The sequence below is a fragment of the Vigna unguiculata genome, chromosome 3, assembly GCF_037176805.1.
Source record: "Vigna unguiculata cultivar grain cowpea cultivar isolate G323 ecotype 2 chromosome 3, ASM3717680v1, whole genome shotgun sequence".
NCBI classification, from domain to species: Eukaryota; Viridiplantae; Streptophyta; class Magnoliopsida; order Fabales; family Fabaceae; genus Vigna; species Vigna unguiculata.
Window position 1 is genome coordinate 40,227,748 of NC_140794.1, and position 19,789 is coordinate 40,247,536.

At 32.0% G+C, this 19,789-nt stretch overlaps 2 protein-coding genes across 3 annotated transcripts; both read right to left on the reverse strand.

Annotated features, from left to right (window-relative positions):
* Positions 1–1,862: 1,862 nt before the first annotated feature.
* On the reverse strand, positions 1,863–14,976 carry PDE327 (FAD/NAD(P)-binding oxidoreductase family protein). 2 transcript variants are annotated; one of them, XR_003603532.2, is made up of 14 exons: positions 14,569–14,976; positions 14,422–14,484; positions 13,413–13,856; positions 12,673–12,744; positions 10,090–10,215; positions 9,772–9,984; positions 8,079–8,126; positions 5,674–5,835; positions 4,130–4,291; positions 3,251–3,344; positions 3,049–3,167; positions 2,925–2,969; positions 2,245–2,588; positions 1,863–2,133 (listed from the first exon to the last, which is right to left on the reverse strand). XR_003603532.2 is itself a non-coding variant. In XM_028066300.2 (13 exons), exons 1-13 carry the CDS (start codon positions 14,914–14,916, stop codon positions 2,355–2,357), a joined length of 2,130 nt encoding a protein of 709 aa, XP_027922101.2. In that variant the 5' UTR covers positions 14,917–14,976; the 3' UTR covers positions 1,863–2,354. The 2 variants fall into 2 exon arrangements, 1 of the variants encoding a protein (XP_027922101.2); XM_028066300.2 differs by having other exon boundaries at positions 1,863–2,588.
* A 3,290-nt stretch (positions 14,977–18,266) lies between these two features.
* LOC114179181 (transcription factor MYB1R1-like) lies at positions 18,267–19,557 on the reverse strand. Its single transcript, XM_028065420.2, has 3 exons — positions 19,241–19,557; positions 18,934–19,142; positions 18,267–18,858 (listed from the first exon to the last, which is right to left on the reverse strand). Exons 1-3 carry the CDS (start codon positions 19,437–19,439, stop codon positions 18,646–18,648), a joined length of 621 nt encoding a protein of 206 aa, XP_027921221.2. The 5' UTR covers positions 19,440–19,557; the 3' UTR covers positions 18,267–18,645.
* Positions 19,558–19,789: the final 232 nt, after the last annotated feature.

Below are 19,789 nucleotides of genomic sequence, written 5' to 3' on the forward strand. Positions count from 1 at the left end.
AAATCTAAAGATATGTATAATGAGATAGTAATTTTTTAACGAAATTAATTTAGAATCAATCAAATCTAATTACGCATGAAAGTAAATTGTGTTTATTACAATCATGAAATAAAAAAAATACGTACAAGTATAAGAAAACAATAACATACATAAGCACAATACTATCCCATATTATCCATTAGTTCTTGAATCATGTCTTTAATTGCATGAACATGTTACATGACGGAAGTTTTGGGATATCATATTTAAACATTGTTAAAGTCGTTACATACTCTGGTGGAGTTCTTAATATATAAGGACAATGATATTTTAACTCACTTTTCTTGACCCACTTTTAACCTATCACTTAAATCACCATTAGATCATCATATCACATCACTAAAAAGATCAAAATAAATTATCTAAAGGTAATTATAATATTGGATTAAAAATAGGTCAAAAAAAAAAGGTTAAAATATTATTTTTCGATATATTATTATAATTGTTATCCAAATACAAAAGTGTGAATATATTAATCTATAAAATAATATGTATTGAAGTTAATTAATAAATGTTATTTTTCATTCACATTTAAGTGTTGTCCCTTTTTGGGATTCATAAATAAAGCATATATAATTATTTTATAAATAATTTCATTTGTTCCTTGCATGAAAATATTGTCTATTGTGTAAAATATGTTATCATTTTACTGAAATATCTCAATTTTCTTCTCGATTTCGTTTCACCATCACGAACATGCATGTTTATATATGGAACCACAAAATGAGTATCAAATCAAAACAAAAATCGAAGTTTTCATTAAAAAAATAATAATTTAATATTGCATTTTGAAGGCAGACATAATCCATTACGCCTGAGTTCTGGAAGTGTTAAAATGAATTTCATGTTCTTTCGATTTAATTTTCATTAGATTTTAAATTTTAATACCTTTTTATTCCCAAACTAAATCAATTTAATACATTATTATTATTATTATTATTATTATTATTATTATTATTATTATTATTATTATTATTATTATTATTATATTACAACATTTAAACCGAGAATGATTCTCTTATAGATTATTCTTCAGGAATAATATAAAAAATTGATTTTTTTTTTCGTCCAGAATCAATTTTAACTTATTGGGATTATGTGTGTATCTTCATTGTGCCTCCATCATTGATTATAGAGCTTTGAATCAATTATGCATACAGCCATAAAATCAAATCTTATTCTGGTTGTTATCCATTCACACACCAAAATAAAGGAAAGGTGAAAATATATAAAAGTTTTATTACCATCTTTCGCTTTTCTCTTCAAAACAAAGGGGAGCCTTCAACCATTCTCCCGCATTTCCATCGTTGCAAATCAATGCAAATATATAAAAACAAACAATCATAATCATAGTATGTACTTTTCCATTTACATGTACAACATATGTCTCAGAATAAAAGTAAATAGATGCGATTCTTTTAAACTAATGTTATTAACTTTTTTTTGAATTTGTTAAATAATGTTCTAAACTAACATTCAAACTGAAATTTGTTAAAATGATATAAACAACTCAAAAATCATTCTAAATTCGACAGATAAAAAATTTTTAATACATTTAGATCACGATAATTATATTTATTCCTTTTAAGAATTTGGAATCCAAACTATATCAAAGTTTGGAGTAAAAACATATTTACTCTTATGATCAAACAATATAACATACAAACGATTCAAGCCGGCCGAATTGGATAACATGACAAGATATTGGACCGAAAATAGAAGCGGTTCGGGGGGCTACATTTGAACGGTCAATGTTGTTAAAACGTTGATGCAAACCATACTATGTTAAAACATGATAAGAACTTAACCACACACATATGGAGTTAATGGTGAAATACTCTCGGTTTTATTTAATAAATACCACATTCTATGTTTCTAGATATCATGGGCAGCTACATAAATGTTAATGTCAAATTTGTATTCTCCCAAAATCGCAGCCACCGGGTCAAATGCTCACCGGTCCTTGCTATAAGTTTCAACTTCTTAGCAGCAAGTGAATATCTGGTATGCTATTCAATTTATGTCAAGAACAGCAACCTAAATGGATGTTGAAAATGGCCATGCCTATCTCACTTTATCAGTCTGGAAGATAACCTTTTGAGACAATATGGCAAAGAAGATAGCAAGTATCACAGTGCTCTTCCACGAAAAGCTGAAGCTAACAGTACTGTTTGCAGACAAGAGTAAAATAATGTAAAGAATTACCTTGAATGTTTAGCATTGTAGCCCAGTATGGAACCTTTACCACTATCTGCAGTTGATCTATATACCAAAAATGTAGAATTCACTTGTTTAAGAGTCGATATTAGATCTTCTTAGTACTTGGCAACTCCGACACTTGGAGCCTTGCCCAGAACAGACTCAACATCTCCATGAAATAAGCTGAATCTTTTTGCTACAGCAAAACCAGCATGCATTCCATCTACTGCTGCACTAATGATCCCACCAGCATAGCCTGCTCCTTCACCAACTGGATACAGTCCTTTTACTGAAGTGCTCTCATAAGACTCAATATTTCGTGGAATTTGGATGGGTGAACTAGTCCTAGTCTGCGACCAAAACATTGTTTAACACAAATAAATAGCAGTTGCGAAGAAAAATCAAAAGAATCACATGGTTTATGAAGAAGTTTTGTTAAGTAGACTTTAAGTCTATCTCAACCCTACAAAACCGGTTTGTAAGATAAGATTTGCACCCACTTAAATATTGTAAACTCATCTTATCACTAGTCAATTTAGGATCTTCAACAAGTTTTATCAACAACGCCATTCTGAACCAGTTGGCAGGATCAAGGGAATAATTTGCAGAATTTTGGAATATCATACATACATCGAGAAGTATTGATATATCAGACCGAACCAGAAAGGATAGCATGTTTTTTATACCTCTACACCATGAAGGAGAGCCTCATTGCAGATAAATCCAGGTAACTGAAAAAGTTTGAATTAATAAGTTATTCTTGTTAATTTTGTTTAAATTTATATAGAAAGTACATGAGCAACTGCAAACCTCCTTGTCAAATGTTACAAGTGAATGTTTCAAAGCTTCAGTTATATGCATGGGAAATAGCTGATGGAGATTTGCTGCCTTCACGCCCAACCGATAACTTGATGAGGGTACAGATGTTACTGGCACAGATTATGAAGCTGAGTTCATCTATAAGCTGAGAACCTGAGTGTAATAAATAAAGGATTGTGGTCAATAATTTTACCTGACAACTGGTTCTCAAGAAAGTCTGTAACTGTCTGGACAGGCACTACAAAATTTCCTCCTCCCATCATAGCAGCTCTTTGTTCGAACTCTCTCTATATAATATAAGCATTAGATAAAACCCAGATACAGTCAATTTATAACAAAAAGAGCACTGACCAACTAGTTGAAAACTTAGTATCTGATTCTGATGCAATATATTGGTCCATTCACTTACACTTAAAGGACAGAGAAACAGGAAATAGATTGATATATTCTATTATTTAATAATTCAGGATTGGAATAAGGATCTAGGGAATGAAAGAAAAATTTATTAGTAAAAAAACTGAACAATGAAGATATCAAGTTTATCTTCACACATTGCTTTTGATAATAATAAAGATGTAAAAAATAAATGAATGATGTTATTATAATTAATGCTGTTAAATGTTCAGTGTAATTGACTATCTTTTAATTCATAACCGATGCCAATAATATTTATATATTTCTTCCCTACTTAAAAATTTCCATAATTCAACAATGAACAGTAGGACATACTTTACATACAAAAAATTATAAGAACTGCAACAAACCTAGGAAAGAGAAAACAGATATTGACAGAAACAAACAATGAAATTCACCAGCTTTTTTGAAAGATTGATTTGAGATTAGAAGGAACTCCTTCAAGGGTTTCTCCTTCACAAAAAGATTTCTACTATCACAAAAAACTGCAAAATTCATAGAGTGATCCTGTCTAATTTGATTTTCCCGTGTATAATTAGTCCTATTAACTAAACTAAGCAAACTAACTAACGGACTAACTGACTAATCCTTAGATCTCATTTTATACCTTGTACAGTCTAACAATAACACAACTACGAAAATAAGAATTCAGACCAACCTGAAATTTGATCCCCGCAAGAGGACCAAAATAATTCAAAGCTTCAAAATCCTTTGTTGTGACGGTCACCACAAGTGCAGCATTTGCCCACTTTGATGCTCTCCTAGAAAACGACATGCCATTGATGCAAATTTCTGATGGACTTGTACTGGTGAGAACAACCTAAAAGTTTCAACTTTCTGTAATTCAGTCGTGTTGATGACATCCAATGATGGCTGAGGAAAATTAAAACACTGAAATGACAGTTTAATGATACAATTATGCTAGACACACCTCCCCCTTCCCCCTTGCAAATCAATCAGTAAATATTTATACTATAACATTCATTTGCATGGGCTCAGCACCACAGAGCTCATATTCCAATTAATATGATAGAGACTTTGGTATGTGGAGTGTCTAAGTCTCATATCGAGCAACATAAGAAACTCATACATCCTAAACATCAGAAGGCACAAAGCTCAAGTACAACACTGCATACCACCCCAAACTGATGGTCAATCTGAAGGTTGGTTCAATAGTTGCTTGAAACATTTACGGTCCTTTTTTCCAAGGAGAATCCAAAGTAACGACTTAACTTTCTATCCTGGGTACATTATTTGTTTAATACCATATATACCATTGTTCAGCAAAAACGTCTCCCATTCAAATTCTACCAGGTTGCACAGACAACAAAAGTGAAGTAAATTTCAGTGTGGCTGACTGGTTGTATCTTAAAGTTCAACCTTACTACTTGAGATCTTAATAAGCAAAGAGAAATAAGAAGTTATCTATGTTACTAATGGTCCCTATCAGATACCCTAGAATTGGTTTGGTTGCATACAAGCTAGAGTCAGAGCATCTCACATCCATCTTGTATTACATGTATGCCTACTATAGACGGCACTGGCAACAACATCAGTTACAACCTCTACCACTAGTTCTAAGACAAGGAATTCGAGAGTTACAACCCTAACCAGAAGATGTGCTAGCTGTTAGGTTTGTGGATCACGGATCAACAGATGTTCTCACCAGAAGGGAGGATCTTCCTCCTTTTGGGAATTTGGGGGAACAATTTGACATCATTTTTGTTTTTTGTGGCGGGGGTAGGACCAGGAAGAGTGTAGGCCCGTAATTAAGCAAGTTATTTTAAAAGGGGACTAACTTCCTGCACTATGTAACATTGCTGGGTCACTTCCTTTCATTCTAGATTATATAAATTACATTTAGGAATGAAAGGAGGTAGCTCACGAACTTTATAGGGTGTAGAAAGAAATACTCCATAAAAGGTAGTTGGACCAGAGCTGGATGACCATTTATGTGTAGTTTTCTGTTATAAACAGTAAACCACTCTTTGATAATAAAAGGGGGAATATTGGGATATTGTTATGGAACTATTCAGAATTACAAAGTTTTGAGTCGACCAGACTCCAAAAGTTTGTGAAGTGTGTACAATTCTCATAGGGAGATATTCCCTATTATTCAATAAAGACCGACTATTTTTTGCTATTCCTGTCAAGTGTTCCATCATATGATGCAAGATATGCATGTAAAATGAGAACACCTACCTGCCCACCTGGACACATGCAGAAAGAGTAGCAACTACGATTTCCCACCCCTGAATTAGATACTTCGTGGAAATCCTCCTTGTCAAGATAATTGGCAACTTTGTAATCTGCCACTGGAATTTTACCACGTCCATGGCATACCTCCGAAGCCAATTCAGCATACTACACGTTTAAATGAATAAAATTTAATGTATCAGTATCATGAGAAATAGATAAATAGCTTTTATTACAGTCAACAAGCTTCTATCAGTACACAACAAGTTGAATACGGCATCACATATCTGTATGAAAGTAACTCTCTTTTCCCCCATTAAATAGTTATATATTATAGATCACTACCAAGACTGTGAACAATGTAAACTTATTGTTGTCTAATCAAGCAAGAGAACTATAGTAAAACATAAAACATTATACAATAAACAAATTTATACACAAACCCCATTTGTTTTGTTCTATTGCAGTCAATACCCTCCTCCGTATCTTCATATTACTTTGACCACTTTAATGAAACAGTTCTAATTTTATGTTGAATGACGAAGTTGTCCTCTATCTGTTACTTAAGGTCACCCCCTAACTGGATTAAACTTGCTTTCTTGGGGACACCCCTTTGAACTGCTCAGCACTAGTATCATTCACACCTTTTAGCATCACAAAGCGAAAATGCTAGCTATTGTGCAAATTCAAATTTGCTACTGTAGTTTTCTCCACCAAATTTTCTTGATCTGTCTGTGACAATATCTGTGTTTTTGTTCAATTTTGTTGCTGGATTTGTGATCTACTACCTCTATTAGTGTTGTGGAAACCCTTTGATTTTATTTTCATGTTATGTGGATGTTCAGTGTTTTATAAATTTGCTGCTTTTAATGTCATGGCCAAAGAGAATTGAAGCACAAACAAGGTGCTGGACAGACTAAAAAAAGTTCACTTTCAGAATATATTACTTTATTTTATTTTCTCTATTATTTTCTTTAAGGGAAGGGTGGATTTGGTGTGTAATGGCATATTGGACTTTTCTATCACTCGAGAATAGTTTAACCCCAAAAATATTAAATACTTGTTTTGAAATTAAAACTATAAAAATGGCACATATCATGGGTACTGGGTTGGTACTTATCACCTATGAATCATAGCCAAGAGAATGAACTAGGTATTGGTTTGGGTATGATCAGTAAAGTTCAGTGTGATCCTTCAAATTATTGAGTTTTCATGAGCATCAACTGAGTCCTCCTTGCTCTCGAAAATTTGGTTATGGTATTCTTTGGTGCTATGTGATGTTTGAAATACGATAGCTTGTGTTTTCATGAATATTCTTCTACCTGCAATATATTCCAGTGTCTTGTTTTAAGGGGTTTGAAATGAAGAGAGAAGATACTAAGGACATCCTGGGAAGAAAAAAACATTTAAAAAATCTGCCAGTCGCAGGAGGCATCCTGCAAATAGATTAAAACATTGCTTGAGTTGAGACACGGGTGGATGGGAAAGAAACAGGGATTCCAGCCACAATAGAAGCAAAGTACTGCGAGGTGAGAGCAAAAATTTCACACTTAATAAGCAACTATTTCAAACTATAGCAGTTTCAGATTTAAAATAAGATGAGGAAGAAAATCTCCCCTCAAACCTACAATTATTTGTTCCCTGTTCATGCAATATGAAAACGCAATAAAAAAGTAAATATAATGCTGTACTAGCTGTATTGTGAATTCAGACTTATAATGCTACGGCAGTAGCTCATTTCTCTGTTTAGAGTGCATCAGTTGAAATAGCCCCACAAAGTCAATTTAACATCTTTAGAGTTCATTCTCCTTGCTTTCTTTAATAATTTCCTTAAATTAGCAGGTTTTACTGAAAAGTGCACATTATTCCACATGCAGGCTTATTTTTAATCAGGGAATAAAATAAATAAGATACAATTGACGACAATCTCTAACTAATAACAAAGAGAATCCCAACTAATAGCTATAAAATATTCCAAGTTTCCCTATGATTCAACAGAGTAAATAGGGCATATGACTAGAGAATAGATTATTAGCATCTTAAGATCAAGAGCATGGATTGTTGATAGAATTACCGGAGGTATTAACTTTTGAGGTTAACTATTAACAATTGAATATAAGTCAAGCCCCAACTCTAAGTACCACATAGCCCTTAGAGTGTTTTTCTGTTGCTTCAAAATCACAGTTTAATTCCTCTCTAGATCATTTATAAATTGTATGCATAATCTCCCGATTTCAATTTTCTAGATAACACGTTGATTTTCAGAACTGATGATCACTAATAACTCTTTGTGGGAATGATATATCGGACTCCATCCTTGTATTACATGAGCAATAAGGAACACTTCTCATAAGTATAGTTTACACTAATCACAAAAGAAAGGTGTTGAAATCATTCAACTAGAGAAAAACCTGTATGCTGTTTATTAGCTCCTGCGGATGCTCAATCCGTAACCCTACCTGAAACAAATGTAAAAAACAAAACAAGAATCATGAGAAATTGAATGTCTAAGAAAACTTCATGCGATCATTTTTATTCAACTAAAACAAAATTACACATGACCAAGAAAGGGAACATGATGTTATAATAATAAATAATAAATATGAATTGATCAATCAAGGATTTTTCGAGAACTGGATCAGGCCTAAGGATCTAAATTAGTTTCTACTTAGTGAATTTAGAGGTCCAGCTTTCCATAAAGAAGGCTCTCTGGTGTCTATGGTATGAAAGGAAAGATAAACAAAAATGTCCAAGGTAACTTTAGCTTCAGATTTGTGATGGGTTTATCAAGGGGAGAATTCATTAGGGAGAGATTATGTGACCTAAGTCCAACCGACATAAGGGATTGCCACTACTTTCAACCCAAAATCTTAAGGTAAAGGATTTATGGGTCTTCTTTCTTATATGATGCTCAACTTTCTCATTTCTACCCAATGTAGGACTTATATTGTCAACAATCTCCTCTCAAGGGTGAGTCCTTTCTAAATTGGTATATTCCCCTCGAGTGAAAAAGCATGTACGGTGACCTTTACTTATATTGTCATTGTTGTTGTTGTTGTGATGGTGGTGTTGTTTTTATCACAATAGACTAAGTTGACCACCAAGACAAACCAATGACTCTGATACCATGGATGAATTTATCAAGGAGAGGAATCATTAGGGAAAGATTACATAAATGTGACTTGAGCCTAACCCACATAAGGGTTTGACACCACTCTCAATCCAAAACCTAAAGGTAATAGGTTTATGGATTTTTTTCTTATATGATGCTTAACTTTCTCATTTCTATCCTATGTGAGACTTAGACTCACATTTGGATTCCCAACAATTTGGGACAAGGCTATTGTTTTTTCTTTTCTGTGGGGAAAGGGTTCTCTGCAGTGGCATTATCACAGCATGATATTTGACTATTAAAAAATAATCATAAGATTATATATTTTAATTCTAAAATTGAGATTTAAAAAAGAAGGTAAGATTTTAACACATGAGGAAATCCTGCCGATCAGAAAAAAAGAAAAACTTGAGGAAATCCAAGTGTTCTTCATAAGAAACAGTAAATTTAAAAGAAAATTTATCCCTCCTCCATCAAAAGAAAATTTAAAAATCCAGTAAATGTACATTTTATGCAGATTGGCCCTTCATAAGACAACATAATGTAGGCCATTCTCCTAGCCACCAATAGATTAATCATGCATTAATTTGATATTGTTAAGAATGCCCTGATATTTTATAATGATCAATAAGCTCCAATGCTGCATTGTCAGCTGAGATTTTCAATCCTTTCGAGTGTTAAAACTGGCTCCTTCAAATGTAAGAGACATATGGAAAAGACAAGAACAAAAGATAATCTTAATGTCAAATGATGAATATCAAACAAAAACTGAACCAACTATCTAATCAAAATAAAGCCACATGAATCAAGCCTAACTTATAAACAATGCACGGCACTAAGAAGCCACAGCACTACCATTTGGAAGTTGGAACTGTTTGAGGAATACACAAATGTCACATGGGGATATGCAAACAGATGATTATGAACAAATAAGCATACCAACTTTAATAAATTAAAATAAAGATTAAAATACAACGTCAATATAAACTCACGGCAAAATCTTTTGGTATTAATTCCACATTGTTAGCATGAAGTACTTCATATGTATCACGAGCAGAATGACCAACAGCCAGAATAACTGCATCATATTCCATCTTCTTACTTGTTGAACGTAATTTATCAGCTGATTCAGATACCATGACTCCCAGAACATGTCCATCTTTTATAACTAAATCATCCACTCTTGTTCCAAACTTTATGGTGACCTACAAAAATAAGCAGTATTGTCCATTGGACAATGTGAAGCTACGAGGAAAACTATAATGACATGAATATATTTTTAATAATATAAGGAGGTTATTGGAACTCACACCCAAATCTTGCAGATGTTGTCTAAAGTTGCGAAGCAATGGAACCAACCTATCTGTCCCTAGGTGAGGTTTTCCATCAATTAATATCTCTTTTGGAGCTCCAAACTGCACTAGAGTTTTCATAATCTAACAAGAAGATATGAAGCCAGCCATTCAGTAAGAGATATAGGTTAAGCATTTTGATAGGATAATTGATAAGCCAATAAAATATATTTGTTGAAAACAGTCTTTTCTGAATATTCAGAAGATTCATGAATAATGCTTATTTTATGAATGTTCATCAACGTTTAGAAGATTCCCTAACAGTGATTATATTATGTACTTAGGGAATTGCATATTATTTACTCTTTAAAAATGAAAATAATTCTGAAATGTATTTATAAATAAATATATGGCGTTTTCAGTTCTTTTTCACTCAAGCAATTCATCAAAACTAAGTCTTCAACTATATTGTACACAGAAATGACATGCAATACAACAATACATTTGTTGTCCCAGAGAAAAGAAAGTCTCCGATGGGAACTAGAGAGTATTCTCAGTCCACAAACTACAGATAACAACACAATTGCCTAATTAAACACCATACTATAAGATATAATGCTAATATGATTACCATCAGTTATTTCCATGAGTAATTGCTGCCATATCCGACAGATTCTATAGTATAGGATAAGTAATTTTCTATGATATATATACCCTAAGTCCTCGTAACATAATAACATGTCTAATAACTGCAATCCTATTAAGTGCAGTTTTATGATATAAAATAAATTACAGTACAGGATGCAAGTGATGGTACTATTAGAAAAATTAAGCCAGATTAGTAGCTAAAGGTTTTCGTCAACACTCTGAATATGATTTTACTAAAACCTTTTCTCCAGTTATCAAACCTGCTATTATCAAATTAATTATCACCCTTTCTCTGCCTAAGCATTGGGCTTTCCATCAACTTCACATTAACAATGCATGTCTGGATGAACTTCTTGAAGAGACTATCTATATAATGCAGCAACCTTCAAGATTTGAGGCTGCTGATTCCTCACTCATCTGCAAGTAAATAATGCTTTCTATGGCCTTGAACAAGCTCCAAAGAATTGGTTTGACAAGGTACAAAACACACTTCTACAATTTGTCTTCACAGCTAACAAGTGTGGTCCTTCTTTGTTTGTATACCATGTTAACTCTGATGTTGTTTATCTACAGTTTGATGTAGATAGATAATTACTCACAGTTCTCCTTGTCTTACTCAGAAGATTATTACTCGGCTCATTCATACTTTCTCTCAAACAGTTAGGATCACTTGATAATTTTTTGGGTATTGAATTTATGAACCTTCATACTGGATCAGTATTACTTACGGAAAGCAAGTATATTAAAGACCTATTGCAAAAGAGAAATATGCTATAAGAAAAAGCCATATCCTCTCCTATGATGTCTACCTGTAAACTCTCCAAAAATGGAGCTGACCTTCAACCTGACTCAACCCTAATCCAGATCAGTGGTTGGAGCACTTTAGTATGCTAAAATCACCAAGCTTTCTTGTGAACGAAGTAAGCCAATTCATGGCCAAGCCTCTTGAGTGTCATTGAGCTGCTATATCAAGAGAATTCTTAAGTGATGTTGGACTTCATATTCAACCTGCAATTGCTGGTCAACCTTATTCTTTTCAAACCTTTTGAGATGTTGACTGGGCTGTTGACCCGATGACAGAAGATATACCACATGAGCTGCCATCTCTTTGGACTAAATCATATATTTCTTGGTGGTCCTGAAACCAACCTGTTGTAGAATGGTCCACTACTGAAATAGGGGAGTCTTCCTCAAGTTACTCATGAAGTTCTTTGGATAGAAACAATTCTAACAGAACTACAAGTACGTTTTCCAACTCCAACTATTTACTGTTACAACCAAAATACAATTTCTCTTGCTCGCAATTCTATTTTGTATTCTCACAAAAAACTATGTATATCAATTTGTCCTTTGTTCAAGAAGAGGTTCTTGCCAAGCAACTTCTTACTCAGCACATTCTTTTTCAAGATCAATGGGCTGATGTTCTCACCAAACCCCTCTCCACTATTTAATTTTTGTTTCTTAGGGTAATTTAGCTTCCATCTACATTTCAGCCACCTTGATTTTCTAGGGGTGAATGAATATTGTAAGAGTTTTTTAAAGCTAACTCTGGGGCAGTTAGTTTGTTATAACTGTCCGTTGTCAGTTCTCTTTTTATACCAAATCTATATATAGGGTTGTCTCTCGTGTATTCGTATAGGAAAAATTCAGTTTCAATAATACATATAATATCTTTTAATTTTCTCTCTCTGGTCTATCAGCAGTCCCGAAAACCTTGCAATGAAAGCTCTCTTTGAGCATTGTGCAAGTAAGAACTACGGACAGAGGCAACAGAATGCATTCATAATCATCACAAATTATGAGAGTATCTGATATTAATTTCAACATAGGGTAGAAGTAAACCATTTACCAGTTAGAAATGTTTCTTCATAAGTCTACAAGCAAAATCCGTTAATTTAACACATACAAAGGATGCACATATAAACTTTATAAATACTAAACAGGAGGACTAACTGCAAGAACACTGCCACTGTTGCGTCCAATTCTGGTTACCAACTTTCCATCGCTCCAGGTACCTGCACCACCCTGCCACACATAAGTCCTTAATAAATGACAAAGTAAATAAACAAGCAGACTCATATGAGAGAAAGACAAGTTAAATAATGAAACATGAGAATCACAAATGAGTTGAGCAAACTAACTTTAAAAACCCAATTATAATTTTCATACGATTTCAAAAATCCTAAGCAATGTATAAATATTGCAGCCTAGATGACCATTAAAAAGGTACATATTATTTCCATTAGATCAAACATGTCATATATTAAGAAGTGGAGTTTAAGTCTAACTCAACTTCACAAAACTAGTTTATAAGGTGGGGTTTGCACCCACTTATATATTGTGAATTGGCCTTATCTCTGGTCAATGTGAGACTTTTAATATCATAGCCAACTTGATTGTTCCTTTTGTAGAGATTCTGAAGAAAATTTAAATTGAAGTAACAAGCAACAAAGTTGCAAAAAGGAACGAAAGAATATTTCCATGTGTTTTCTTTTAGAGAAAAATGACATTTGTCAAAACCTGACTAGTTAATGCAAAATTTAAAATAAGAGTTGAATGGACGTAGTAAGAAATCCAAAAACAAACTCATTTTAAGTCAAAATTGATGAATGATGTAATCATGAATGCACCATTTGTCATAGTGAAACGAGAAACCATCATTAAGAGAAATAAATCAAGATGCATAGTCCAACCTCCCCAAAGCAGAAGTTACTTTCCAATTCTAAAATTCGACGAACTATAAGAGCGCCAATATCACGCCCTCTTCTCTCTACTGGTTGACCTCTTTCTATCAGTGTAACATCTGCACCTAGCTGAGCAAGAACAAGAGCTGCAAATAAGCCAGAAGGCCCACTACCCACTACCGCAATTTTTGGCTTCCTAGAAGCCTGGTTCTTGCACAACTCCGTTGAGAAAATGCTGTGTCCATTTCCCCCTGCCAAAGCAGCTTCTTTATTTTCTTTACAGTCAAGAATGATATTTTTCAGATCAGTAAAATCTCTTTCATCATGCACACGTTCCACAAGGCCAACTTTAGGCTCCAACCGTGAAATAAAGTCCCAACAACGAGGCTCCAGACTGATGAGCTTTTGGACATCCATATCCACAGTATGTACAAATTTGGGTTCTTTTAATTTCTAAAAGAGAATCAGCAAAACAAAATAAGAGGACGCAAATGAAATTATTTCAGCTATGGCAATTCAAATTGAAACTAACTGCTTCAAAGATTCCATACGTGTATAGATTTATCTCCTCAGGTTTATGTTCTGCATTTTGTTCATAGTTTGACACACACAAGTCATAACCAAAGAATTGAAATACAGAACATCTAACTCATACACTAACCCGAAACAAAAGGAATTAACAATTGCACAAGACCATGCCAAACATTAATTATTACGGTCAAATATTTAAAACCTCAAGCTAATTATTATTACTAGAAAGTCCAACTTCCATGTACAACAGCAATTGTTATAAAAGATTAATACTTTGGATTTTGGAGCAATTCCATGTACTACAACTGCAATGCAACCACAATTAGGGCCATATCAGCCACCCCACTACTCCTGGCAATGCACGCCCCCATTTCCCATTTAACCTCTATTGTATCTCTCCCTCTCTCAAATTTATTTTAAATGTAGAGAACAAGGAATTGAAGAGTGAATTTTAGTTTTTCATTGAACAACTGATATTAGTACATACCTTTCTAGCATCAAAAGACTTCCTAACGACGGTGAAAGCTTCTGCTGGCAACAGAGAAGCAACCTGAGAAAGAGAGAAGGGAATGAAAATTAAAGAACATTTCTTTATCGGTTTTTCTTATGTAGAAGGGTGGGTTATGTCAAGTACCGGGAACTTAAGAACTTTGGCAATTTGCTGGAGAAGGGCATCGGAAACATGGATAGAGTCCTTGCCAGGATCTTGATCAAGTGGAACGGCGAGCTTGAAGAGCCTCCACGTGCCCTCAAACTTGTCCTTCTCCTTGGACTCGGATAAGAGCTCTTTGTGCTTTGTTCTCAGTTTTTTCTTCTCGGACGGGTACCTCTGTTTACCGGTTCTTTTTGCACACGAGATGCGCCATGTTTCACTGCCGGTGTAAGGAACTCGTCCACGAGTGCGACCGTGAAACCAGACAGCATTGTGGTGGTGTTTTATTAAGCAGGTGCAGGACGAGGAAGGGGAGGGAACTACGAACATGTTCTGGTGTTGGTGTTGGTGAAGAAGTGACTGTGGAATTAGATTGCTTCATTTGGATAAGACTTTTTTCATTTCCTTCTCTTATTATGAGAGAATGTTAGGTGCAATTTTTCTTTTTTTCTTTTTACTTCAATATGAAAATAAGAACTTTAAAATAAGATAGAGTTGTTTGTTAAATGTTATTTTATTAAGCTGAAAATGGTTTCGTATTTTTATTTTTTTTTAGTTTTATTAAAAGCAACTGATATGCTCAAGTGAAAAAGTATATTTATAAATAAAAAAAATCTTGTTTGAATTTAATGTGTTTTATTATAGATGACAAATAAATTTGTCCTTGTTAGTATTGTTCCGACCTGTTTTCGTTTTGAGTTTTGATGGAAAATTCTCGCATTGATTGGGTATAGGTATGGGTACGTGGAATCCTCAAATTTTTCAATTGGATATGTGGATGGGATGAGGATGTCCATATTCCAGTTATATCTCCATCCTCGTTTAAATTATTAAAATATTCATACTTAATTAAGTAACTATATATATATATATATATATATATATATATATATACTTCCTATTTTTTATTTTTTTTTAATTATTTGATTTGTTGTGAAACTCATTCGCATCTTCAATATATTTTTTTATCTTATCATAACTTTTATGTAATTATGTTAAAATGATGTATGTCAATTAAAAAAAATTTATTTCTAACATTTGAATCTATTATTTTTTTAATATTTTTATTTATTGTATATTTTTCTTTCACACGATAATGTTTAATACTCTCAATTGAAGTGTTTAATAGCATAAACCTTTTATTTACTAACTAATATAAAAAAAATTACTTATTATTATTAATTTTTATTTCATTTGAATAACTCTTTTGTTTCGCTAAATCAATTTTTGTTATTTCTCAATCATTGAGTATATATGTTCATATTTGAAAAGTTTTCTTAGATCTCTTAGATATTTTTCATCTTATCATATCCTTAATTATACATTTGTTTTCTTTTGTGCGATTCTTTTCAATAGTCTCCAAATTGTTTATAAGACACACATTTGTTAATTTGTTAATTTTTTTATTTTTTGATTTATTTTCATCATGTAGAATAGTATTTTGATATATTTTATTTAATTATTTTTTATTTTCTAACTCATTACAATCATACTTTAATTTTTTCACTAAGATTGCATTAATAATTTTTATTTACTACAATATAAAAATATAATGTAATTGTCATGAATATTTTTTATCACCATCCAACAAATATTGAAGTTCAAAAGACACAAGATCTATATTAAAATTTTATTATTATGTTTATTATTTGTTCTTTGCGTCATTTTGATAAAGTGATATGCTATAACTTTTATTAGTGTATAAAAAAAATTAATTATAATTTAAAAAATTGAAGTAAACAAACATTTAAAATATATTTTAATTTGAATATCTTTTTCCTTTTATATTTTTTTTAAAATATTTTTAAATTTTATCAACTAGATTTCATCAATGTTTGCAAATTTAATAAATGTTTTGGTTTTCATGAAATTTTATTTAGTATTATAATCTAAAATGTAAACAATTATAATTTATTTAAAAGTATTTGATATCGAAGAAACAATCATCCTCTTAATATTGAATATTTGATACTATTATGTTCCTTTACCGTAATTTTTATTATTTTATAAAAATTAATTAAAATTAATATTAAAGTAGTAAGAAAATTGGTACATGTATGAGTACAAGATTATACCCGTTACCCCGGTGGGGATGAGACAAAAGTTTGATACTTGATGTTGGGTTTGGTGATGAGGACGGGGATATTTTTTTTACTGAGATGGATATGGGTTAGCGAAACTCGTCCCCGTCCTGTCGTTGTCATCCCTAGTTTTATACAAATTAAATAAAGCTTAATTAATGCATTTTAGATGTAATGATTTTTTAAATAATATACATTATCTCTTAAAGAAATTTAAATTTATAAAAAATGAAATATTTAAGTTATTACATATTCTTCAATAAATCTTTAAAAGCAGTAAATGATTGAAAATGTAGTAGTTTTAAATAATCTTAAATAATATATAATTTGTTACTGGCATCACGTAACACCTTTTCTTTTCAAATTTTTCGTAAGTTTGAATATTTTTAATTAAGTTATTATGTTTTTAGAGATGTTATTCTGCAATTAATATTTTAATTATTATTATTAATTATTAATCACAATATCATTTTATATTAATTATAACATTTTATATATTTTAATGCATTAAAATAAATAAACAAGATAATAAAATAATATAACAATCATATCATTTAATTATTAAAAAATAAAATAAAAATATTTAATTAAAAATATAAAAAAATTAATTACTTAAAATAAAAAACCTAATTAGAAATAACCAAATTTATATTAAAATTAAAATTTAATTAAGTCAACTAAATCTATAACAAATTATCTTAGTGTTGTTTTACGTACAATATTTATTTTATTTTAGTTTCCATTTTATTTCTTACTTATATTAAGATGCTCTTCTATCTTCTATAATACCCTCTCTCTCTCTCTTTCTAAAATGAAGCAAAATCCAGCAATATTAATAAACACTAACAATTTTTTTTGTTTTTTAAAATCATATCATTAATGACATTCTATTCTTTCACTTAAAAATGATCTGTGTCAATATTTGAATACTCTTTCGCACTTATAATATAAGAATAATATAAATTAAAAAGAAAAAATTATTTGTTTAACAGATACCTAATAAAATTTATGATTGATAGTTAATATTCGTGGATACGAATAATAAATAGTAAGTTTTTTAATATATATTTATAATTAGATGGTGTGTGGTGTGGATATCATATTATTCGTATTTATGGTATTTTTTATTTGCAAAAATTAAAATTAAAATTAATTTTATTTTAGTAACCTAAATTTAAATAAAATTAAAATTATATTTTGTTAGATTAAATTTAATTAAAATTGAAATTTAATTCATATTTAATTTAAGTTATATGTTTTTATATTTTCTTAATTTTTTTTAAATTTAATTTTATAAAATATATTTTTAAAATATTTAAATATATATACACAGATTTTTGTAAATTTTAAAATATTTAAGTATATTTTTTTAAAATAGATATTCAACACATAAATAGACAAGCTATAAATTAATATTTTTATTACAGGTGAATACTATTCATGTCCAACTTATTATCATTCCTAAATACAAAATAACCCAAATACAAAATACCCCAAGAACAAATCAGTTAACACAAATAGCGAGGAAAATATAAACTTTACCCCATATAAACCAATTCTTTCATGTATCATTCTTTAAATATTATAATATATACTTCCTTCATTCCCATCTTTCATTAATTATTAAAAAACAACTCTTCATCAAGGGTTTATATTCAAAAAAGAAAAAGAAAATCTAAACTCAAGAAATAAAAAGTTGGAAATCTCTAACACAAATCTAAGAAATTTTAAGACAAAAAAACACAAAAATTAAATAAATATCCGGTTTATTTACATCACGCGTGACAAAAACGTGAATGTCACGTTTAAACCAATTGCCACGTCGTTAAAAAATTAGGAGAGAATATTTCCCTATACTAATAGAGTTAATCTCTATCCCCCTTCTAAATTCCATCGCTATATCTTGTAGGCTAAATCTTTCACACACAGAAGAAGGTAAATCCATCAAAACCGCATCTCATCTCATCAATCACTGTATTCATGCAACACGAATCATGTCCACGTCACCGCTCAATTTCCCACTAGACACAGCCTCAAAAGTCACCGCCGACGGCTCCTCCGACTCCGGCAGCCTCAGCTTCAGCGACAGCGACCTCCCACTCAAGTCCAACTCAGCCATTCTCAAAGACGGAGGTGTCGGCAAAACCGGTTTCGACCTAGCCGACGGCACCGCTTGTTCCTCTTCCTTCACCTTCATTGTTTCAAATTTCAAAAAAGGAATTAGTGAAAGTTAAATTAAATTAGAAGCGTGTGGTAAAAAGGATACCGAGTTGGTGGTGATATCGAAGAGACTAGATCTCCGGCGGCGGCGATTGTGAGTGTGACGGCGGAGAAAATACTTTTGAGCGTGACTAGCGATCTGAGTGGGCGTTCGAGTCTTGACGAAGTTTCTAGAAATTCCTCTCCAATCACCTTTCCCGACGTTCTGTAATCCCAACAGGAACTGCCGGTGCTCCTCCTCCGTCCACGGAACCCCTAATTAATCCGTTAATCCAAACACAATCATCCATTCTCGATAACCAAACAAACACATCAACGAAAAATATTAATTAATCGATTAATTAATAGAATACCTCGCTTGCGCGTGCGACGGCAGAGGTGAACGACGTCGTCTGAGGCGTAGCCTGCATTGGGATGGTGCGGCGGAGGCGATTCAGAGTTTGGGGAGAGATTGTTCATGCTGGCACTCTTTCTGAAAACGGCGGGGTTGTTATCGGGTACGGTGAGGCGCACGCCGAAGAGCATGATCCCGTCTTTCTCCGCCGTACACATTTTGGGTTTGGTTTAGTTCATGCAAAAGACGATGAAGAGTGTTTGTGTTTTGTTTTTTGTAATAAAAGGAGTGAGATGAGACAGAAAACAAAGCGGGTGGATTTGTTTCTCCTCCTTCTTCACGTGCTTATTTGTTAGATACTACTATACTCCCTGTCATTGGCCAATCTTATTTTCGAAAGGCTTAACAAATATTCTTTATTTTTTGTGCTGTATAAATATTCGTTAGAATAACAAAAAATAGAAATGTCATATTTTTATTGGATCTCGTATATCGTACTATATTTTATTTTCCATTCAAATAGAACAGATATAAAAGAAAGTGGCATTTTATAAAGTTAGTCTCTTTT